General features: G+C 50.9%; 1 protein-coding gene across 1 annotated transcript; it reads right to left on the bottom strand.

The window, feature by feature from the left end:
- Positions 1-3853: 3853 nt before the first annotated feature.
- Positions 3854-6869, bottom strand: Cryba2 (crystallin beta A2). The gene is made up of 4 exons (XM_052193577.1): positions 6709-6869; positions 5916-6057; positions 4384-4526; positions 3854-4002 (listed from the first exon to the last, which is right to left on the bottom strand). The coding sequence occupies exons 1-4, from the start codon at positions 6867-6869 to the stop codon at positions 3855-3857; spliced, it is 594 nt and encodes a 197-aa protein (XP_052049537.1). The 3' UTR covers position 3854.
- Between the last annotated feature and the right edge of the window lie 1998 nt (positions 6870-8867).

Here is an 8867-nt window from a genome sequence, read left to right as displayed (position 1 = left end):
GCTCCTTAGGGTTACAGGGATCACAATAGGGTTCTGTCTTGTACAAGTGTCCTTGCTAATTCATGATGTGGCTTCCAAGTAGACCAGGGTATCTGGGTACCTGTGAGACTTCCCAGATCTGAGACTGAACTTGGGCCCCTGCATCAGGAGTGCCTTTTCTGCAACCACGTGACACTTCGTATGATCGAGGAAGCTGCTGTCAGACCCGCTATTCTCTGGGTCGTCCTCTCTCTTGCTTAAATACAGGGTTGAGGGGGAGCTGGAAATGGGGGTGAGCCTCCTGGAGGGTCCTTGTTCTTAGGGCGTTTATATGAGGAACTGCTGCAAATATCCTACATGGGATCTCCAGGGATCCTGTGGGCCCTCAGTGGCTGTAAATCACTGGAGACTTCATCTTTGCCAGTCAAAGGGACCAAGGAGTAGACGAGGAGGCTGAGAGGCAGTCAACACAATCCTATGGAAACTGGGATGGAGATTTGGATGCAGACGTAGAATCAGACGGGAGCAAAGGCAGAGAGGGTGGAGTGTTTGGGGAGGGGAGGGGACAAGCTTAGGGAGCCACAGAAAGGAGCCTTAGTGTGCTGCCAAGATCTCAGTCCTCCTCTGTGCTCCCTTAGTGCTCCTTTCAAATACTGTTGACGGAAGGAAATAGCAAGAGGTAAGAGTGGGAGGAGCTGGCATGAATGCTCTCAGCAGGAGGCTGAGAGGAAGGGAGAGGAGTTCAGAGCGGTGTCTTCCCGGAGACTGTGTGCTGTGCAAGCATCACCAACTCAAGCTCTGTGCTCAGCCTTACCTACAGGGATCTTAGGTACTGAAGGGGTGAGACACTGGTGTGTGTGTGTGTGTGTGTGTGTGTGTATCCTATTCTAAGACATACTGGTAGCCAGGGTACTGGTAGGCCACCCACCTAGAATAGCAAAGAAAAGTGAGGAGGCTCTGCCTCACTTCCACCCCTGTGGCCTCATCTCTCTCTCTCTGTCTCTGTCTCTGTCTCTCTCTCTCTCTCTCTCTCTCTCTCTCTCTCTCTCTCTCTCTCTCTCTCTCTCTCTCTCTCCACACACACACACACACACACACACACACACAGTCTTAGTCAGGGTTTCTATTACTGGACAAAACATCGTGGCCAAGAAGCAAGTTGGGGAGGAAAGGGTTTATTCAGCTTACATTTCCACATTGCTGTTCATCACTAAAGGAAGTCAGGACTGGAACTCAAGCAGGTCAGGAAGCAGGAGCTGATGCAGAGGCCATGGAGGGAGGATATTTACTGGCTTGCTTCCCATGGCTTGCTCTCAGGATTGTGCCCACCAGCCCAGGGATGGCACCACCCACAAGGGGCCCTCCCCACTTCATCACAAACTGAGAAAATGCCCCACAGCTGCATCTCCCCAGCTGAAGCTCCTTTCTCTGTGATAACTCCAGCCTGTGTTGTGTTGTGTCTCTCTGTGTGTGTGTGTGTGTGTGTATGTGTGTGTGTGTCTGTGTATATGTAGGGAAGTCTCCCCACTCTACTTCCTCCTCCTCTTCCTGATGGCAGGTTAAAAGTCAATGACAGAGAGGTAGAGAGAGACAGAGAGAGAGAGACAGAGACAGAGAGAGAGACAGAGAGAGAGAGACAGAGAGAGAGAGAGAGAGAGAGAGAGAGAGAGAGAGTCCTCGGTAGCTCCCCTTCTATTGTCTCACTGTCAAGCTGTGTGTCATGGTTCCTTCTGAGTCCACAGACCACCAACATGTCCAGAATAGGAGAGCAGAGGTCAATACTCTCAATACTACTTCAGTCTGTCCTTGAAAGCCATCAGAGGATGATAGGTGTGGAAGGCAGAATGGAACCCCAGATCCGAAAAACCTAAGAAACTGGTAAAAGCTGGACCAAACAAACTCAAGACCAGCAAACTATTAGGATCCTTCCAGCAGGCCCTAAAGATTGTTTCTTCTTCTTCTTCTTCTTCTTCTTCTTCTTCTTCTTCTTCTTCTTCTTCTTCTTCTTCTTCTTCTTCTTCTTCTTCTTCTTCTTCCTCCTCCTCCTCCTCCTCCTCCTCCTCCTCCTCTTCCTCCTCCTCTTTCTCTTCTTCTTCTTCTTTATTTTATTATTTTGAGACAGGGTTTCTGTGTAGCCCTTGCTATTCTAGAACCCACTTTGTAGACCAGGCTGGTCTTGAACTTACAGAGATCTCCCTGCCTCTGCCTCCTGAGTGCCACCACACCTGGTCCCTAAAGGTAACCTCTTGATGTTTTCCAGAGGCCGCTCATCCTGGAGAAGATACCAGCACTCTATTGCTCACTACCTCTTTATAGCAATAGGTAGTGAGGAGATAGCCAGGCTGGGTTCTCCATTCAGCTCTGGGTTCTGGAGTCTTGCCTATTTCCTAGTCATGTGACTTGTACCTAGTCTTGTCACCTTAAAATTGAATATCTAAACATCTGAATTTTGTGAGCTTTTAATAAGATGGAACATGGTGAGTGCTTAAGGACCAAGTTCTGCATTTAGCTTTTGATAAAAGCTTGGTCCTTCAACTCTCCTCCCTGCCCCCCCCCACCAGGGCCATCTTCAGTTTGCATCTGAATATGCAACCCAGGAAACCCACATATATCTCAGGCTCTGTTGAAGATTGAGTTTTTAAATCACAGCTCAAATTAGCCTTAACTGAACCTGGATTTGGCATCTGGGGACCTATCTTCCAACCCTGGCATAGTCACTGAACTGGTGACCCCTTTAAGCCCAATTTCTTTGCCAGTGAGATAGATGAAGAATGGAAGATAGCTGGAGCATCACAGCTGGAGCAACAGAAGCTAGAGACTCTAGAGCCAGGTCAGAATTTACGCAAAATTCTACCCACTGAGAGCTGGGATCCTTGGTCTTTAGATTCCTGGCAGGGAAGGTGGAGGGCCCTGTATTCACTGCTCCAGATTTTTCCCCAATATCCCACACATTCTCAGAGGGTTCTTATTAAATAGTCAGCCCCTACACACACACACACACACACACACACACACACACAGAGAGAGAGAGAGAGAGAGAGAGAGAGAGAGAGAGAGAGAGAGAGAGAGAGAGAGAGAGAAATAGTTTTTGTTTACAGGTAGGTGTCAACGTTTAATATCACAGGAGATACAAATGATTGGTATTATAGTCTCCAGACTGCTCAGAGGGATGGACCCTCTTCTGTAGAAGTGGATAGTGGGACCTCCCATTAATTCTTTTCCAGGGAAGGAAAGAAAGACAGTCAGGTTTCCCTGGCTTGCTGGAAGCCAGGGTGAAGATGCAAACTGAAGATGGCCCCGGGTGGTGGGGGTGGGGGCGGGGGAGGAGAGTTGAAGGACCAAGCAGAGCTTTTGTATACAGCTCATGGTATGATGGTATTCGTGTCCTACATGATGGTTCCTGGTCCAGGGAGTATGTGGTGGCTGAAATTCAGGTGTGGACCCTTCTTTAGGGTAGGGTTGTTGGTCTATCTAAAAAATGGCAGAGGCACATCTGGGCTTTCAATGCTTCGACCTATATTGATGGGTCCTTCCCAGGGCAAGATGAGGCTGCATCCATCTTATTGGATCCCACAGCTATTGCTAGCTGTTCCCCTATAGAGTATATCCATGATCATCTAAGTTAGGTAAAGGTTCTGGGGCTTTCTGAGAGCCCTTGGTTGGAGGGAACAATTTTCAGAAGTATAAGAATCAGAGGTTACTAGTCCAAAAACACAAAGTTCTAGATTCCATCACACACATGAACACACACACATGCACACACACATGCACATACACACGCACATACAGCAAGACACCAAGAAAGAGGCAAGAGGGACAGTAGATTCTAGAGCTTTTATTGAGAATCTTAAGGGTGGGGCCTGGAAAGGTGAAACCTAATGCTGGACTCTCCGGATGGACTGCAGCTGCCCAGTGTGGGCCTGTGTGCCGAAGTCACTGTAGGTTCGAAACTCCCCACTGTGCCGGTCCCGTTCTAAGACATACTGGTAGCCTCGGTAGCCAGGGTACTGGTAGGCCACCCACCTAGGACAGCAAGGAAAATGTTAGTGAGCAGGCTCTGCCTCTCCCCCACCCTGTGGTCCCATCAGTGCCTCCTTCTCCAGCTACCGACTCCAGAAACACCGTTTCAGCTCCTCTGCCTTTTGCTCTGCGTCTTCCTGAGATCTGTCTTAACCTGGTTTCTACATGCACCCTTCGTTTCCTCCTTACTCAACCCCGACTCCCACCTGTGCTCCCCTGGCTCCTGGCCTACATGGCCTCTCCTCTTTCTATCTTCTCACTTCCTCCCCACTCATCTCCCAGTCTCTCTGTTAGCCTCTGGCACCCTCCCCTCCCCCACCTTCTCTTTTGTGCTCATGGACTTCCCACCCTTCCCTTCCCCTCTGTTCCAGCCCCAGGACTCACGCTCCGGAGCTGACTTTGAGGGACCCCACATCTTTGCTGGTCCAGCCCATGGAAGGCAGTGATGGGTAGTCATCATTGAGTTCGAACTTGCAGCCCTGGAAGTTTTCCCCCTCAAACAGTGTCACACGGCTGTCACTGTGGTTCTGAGGCACAGAAATGGGTGGGGGCAGTTTATAGATGTCCCTGGAGAGTCTTAACCCCAGTCACCCACTTCCTGCTCAGCACACATCGTGCTGCCTCTTAAGCGTTTCCGGAGTTTGCCCCATCAGCTCCTAGTAAGTCTGGCCAGCTGGAACGTTCAGAGATTCTACCTGGGTCCTACCAAGACAGATTTAGGTGTGAAGACTAGAGACTTCCCAGAGATTCTTTGAAGTCAATGCTAAAGGGACTCCTGTGACAGGAACCTTTTTTGTTGTAGTAGTCTCTGTTTTTGTTTTGTTTTGTTTTGTTTTGTTGGTTTGTTGGTTTGTTTGGTTTTTTTGTGGTAATGAGGATCAAACCCAGGACTTTGAGTATGCTAGGCTGGCCTTCAATTTCTGTCTCAGCCTCCGAAGTAGATGGAAATATAGGAATGCACCACTATTTTCCCCTGAGCCTATTTTTTTGGAGGAAACATGAGTTCTGAGAAAAAAAAATGTCTAGCCCATTAACTAGGACATTTTTCTAAGCATCTCACTGACCACCCAACTCAACCCCTTGCCTAGCTCCCCATCAATGCCTCCCCACAGATCAGGACTTAGCTAAGGAGTACTGGATAGAACAGTCAGAAAAGGTGGGCGTGGCAGTTTGGTTGCATCTGGCCTCTCTAACATAGGGGTCTTCCTCCTGAGAGGTTATGGTCCCTCACGGCCTCTTGGAACAGAGAAAATGGACAGGGTTGGGTCCTCTGATATCCACCACCAGCCTCAGGACTAATACCTAACTGAGAACCAATGTAGAGTGAGGACCTCCTTTCTGGGACACACACACACACACACACACACACCACACCACACATACACCACACACACACACACACACACATCCTATGTACAGAAACATGGTGACACTGACCCTTGATCTCAGCCTTGATCCCTGGACTGAATTCTAGTGTCATCTACATGTTAACCTGTTTGACCGTGTTAAGTCACATTGTTAAGTTACATTATGCCTCTAAACTGCATTTTCTAAGACTGTGCAGGGGGCCAACAGTAGCCATGTCAGCCTTCCAGAGCTGTGTGACATCTTACAGTTTAGGCTCCTTACACATATGGTGAATTGAAAGAGAAGGACCCCACTGGTCCTTGGTGCTGTCCGTGGTGCTGATCCAGGGCTGGGTCCACAATCCCAATTTTTAGACTTTTTTTTTTTTTTTTTTTTTTTTTTTTTTTTTTTTTTTTTTGGCTCAGAAGTGATGCCACTGCCACCCACCCAAGAGTTTATTCATACATCCTGTGGCGGGGGCAGTAGGTGTTTCAAGCAACCACACTTTGGTTGGGGCTTGGAGCTAGGCGGCAGGAGATGGGGTGGGTGGGGAAGTGGGCTGTGCTCACCGCACAGAGCACTGGCCTGAAGGACAGCAATTGGTTGCTGTGGTGGCCGCTGCTTCCGCTCCAGGCACTCCAGCAAGGATAGTCTCCCTTCTCTAGAATGAACTGCTGTCCCTGGAAGTCGGGGTACTCGAAGGCCACCCATCTGAAAAAAGCGAAGAGGAACTGAGAGGCTCACTCTCCCTCTCCTCCATCATCACCTTGTTTGCTATGGTTGGAAAGACCCAGGGACCCAAACTATTTCTCCATCGCTAGACCATTCCCTAGATACACCAGCTCCTCTGGAAACTGAAAGCCCCAACCCTGGTGTCTCTGAGATTATTAGAAAGGCCCAGGATTCCCAGTTATGGCCAGCAGTTAGAAGGAATGTTTCAGGAATGTTACAAAAATCACCGGACCAAGGACTTTCTTCTGGGTTTTATGTGACTGCACACGGGAGGCAGCCAACCGTTCTCCGTCCTGCTATAGCGGTGAAGGAGCCTCCGCTATCTTCAGGACCCCAAGCTGGCTTCTAGGAAACCCAGACGGGCACAGCACAAAGGATCCAGTCTCCGCAAAGCCACCTGACTTTGCACAAAGAAAACGTTGAGGTTTCAGGGCGGGCCCCGTGATTGCTTCTTGTCTGTGTCTTGGGGAAGGTTGGGAGTACTGGAGAGGACAAGGATTTCTCTCCTTGATGAGTCTGTCTATGGCACAATGGCGTGTAGGTCGAAGTCCGGGCTAGGATGGCTAGGGTGGGAGGGAGAGAAGAAAAAAACCCCTAAATTGGCCCATCAGCCACAGGAGGATCACTCACGCGCCGTTTTCCACCTTGACTGAGCGCACCCTGCGCAGGGCTCCCCTCTCACAGACGTTGGCACAGTCGCTCAGTAGCCGGCAGCGGCGACCCTGGAAGTCCTCCTCGTCCCAGAGCGTAAGGCAAGCGGGCGCCGGGCCCGGCGCGGGGGCGCTACTCATGGTCGCTGCAGATAGGAAGGGCAGGATCACCGGATAAATTCTCGGGAACCCTCTACTTTAGCCTAACCTGTCCATCCCCAGTAGGGTATGAGAAATCTAGGGGCTGGATCCGGCCTGACTCTGGGCATAGGCTCCCTGCTGTGCGGGGCGGGCGTGAGGGGAGGTTCCCTGGTTACTCCCTCGGTCTCTCCCCAGTACTCACCGATTGAGTGAGCACCGCACCTACGGAAAATGGAGAGGCTGCGCGCGAGCCTGGTGCTAGCCGCTTTATAGCCATGTCTGGCTGCCTCTCCCTGTGGAATCCGGGCGGGGTGTGCGAGCTGAGTCAGCTGGCAGGCTTTGGTCAGCTCTGGTCTGCATAGGCAGGGGAGTCACCGATCTGGTCCCAGCCCGCATGGATGACAACGGAAAGTGCTGAGGCGCACATCGCGTGTCTGCCGGACACGCTGTCTGACTCTGCGCTTTCTTTCAATGTGGCCTAAGCCTGGTAGAGACTCCTAGCCTAGGGGCAGGACAAGCGTTCCCTGGCACAGACCCTCAGGCGTGACCCTAAGCCTAAGGTTTAGCCTTTTCTAAGACCACGTAAGCTTGGCCCAGCACAGTTCTTCCCAAAGTCAAAACTCTGTAGGTGAAGATCTTTCTTTTGGGAGACACTAGGGAGGAGGAAGAGAAGATCCTTCTCTAAGGACGCTGCACCCAGCCCCTCAGGGCCTCTGATCTGTCTGCTGCTACCCTTTTCTCTTCCTGAGCGGGGCTTCCCAACCAGAGTTCTCAGGCTCTGAGGTCGAGATCAGACCTCGCCGCTAGGTGGCACTCGACACAGAAAAGCCCCCGGGAGCACAGAGTTTGCATGGGTTTTAAGACTACAAGTGTCAAGGGGTGGGGGTGGGGGTGGGGGAGTAGGACCTGGGTAGAAGCGGCCTCTCAATCTTCCCCCACCACTCTGAGAGACTACCGAGGCTCTCTGAGCACCAGAATCCGCAGCAGTGGGCACGTGGGGAGATGGAGATGGGACAGAAAAGGCTCTGAACCTCAAAGGAGGTCTCCTTGCCCTTTTAGCTGTCATCTGGAAGGCAAGCTGATTGCAGATCCTCACTGATGAGAGAGGCTAACCCAGGAGGAGAGGGAGGGAGGTGGGTGGGAACTATTTTGTTACTCCTGTTTGCCAAGTGCCTCCTCTATAGGCTCAACGGCCTGGTGGGTTCAGTTTGCACACACACAAACATAAAAATGGAAACTCAGCCGGGTGTGGGGCCGTCTTCCAACTCATAGCTAGCCCGTTTCAGAGTTAAGAACATCCAGGAGGCTTGTTCTGTTGCCCGACCCCCACCCCGACTCCTGGAAGCTAACCCTGGCACATTCTTTCTCCCAATCCGCTAAGCCCGCTGGCAGCCGAGAGCCTTTACATTTGCCCTTCGAAATCCCTGGGGTGTTTTAAGCACAGACTCGGTGTGACTAGTTCCTCTGCCACTCTGTGGATGATATCAGTCACAAACGACCACCCATTTAGCATCTGTTACTCTCAAGATCTCCTAGTTTGTGACTTCACCGTGCCTTCTTTACTAGACTGTGAGCCCCACATAGTGGGGTGGGGATGACGGTTTACCCACCCACTAATTCCTTTTCTGATGTTTGCGGCTTCTGGGCCAGGGTTGGGGCTGGGATTTGGGAGGCAGTGTGAGTTCCTCCCTCAGGCCTCGCCCTTTACCCGTGAGACATGGCTGTTGGGATTCACATCTACAAACTTGACTAGAGTCTATAACCCAAGCTGGGGGCACAAGGGTGGAAAAATGGGACAAACCTGAGAAGGTTTGATTAAGGGAGGAGGCAGAATTAGCTTTTAGCCGCTTGACTCTATCCTAGAGAGAGCTAGCCAAAAACAAAAGGGCTGTAATTTTTCCCCCCAAAACGTAGGGGAAAGCCAAGACTCTATACAGGGCAACAGTTAATCTTGGATGCTTAGTATTCTAGCTTCTGCTGTGCCTCTCAAGTCCGGGC

Source organism: Apodemus sylvaticus, chromosome 9 (assembly GCF_947179515.1).
Source record: "Apodemus sylvaticus chromosome 9, mApoSyl1.1, whole genome shotgun sequence".
Classification (NCBI taxonomy): domain Eukaryota; kingdom Metazoa; phylum Chordata; class Mammalia; order Rodentia; family Muridae; genus Apodemus; species Apodemus sylvaticus.
Note: the sequence above shows the minus strand (reverse complement) of the source record. Positions and strands in the feature narration are given on the sequence as shown.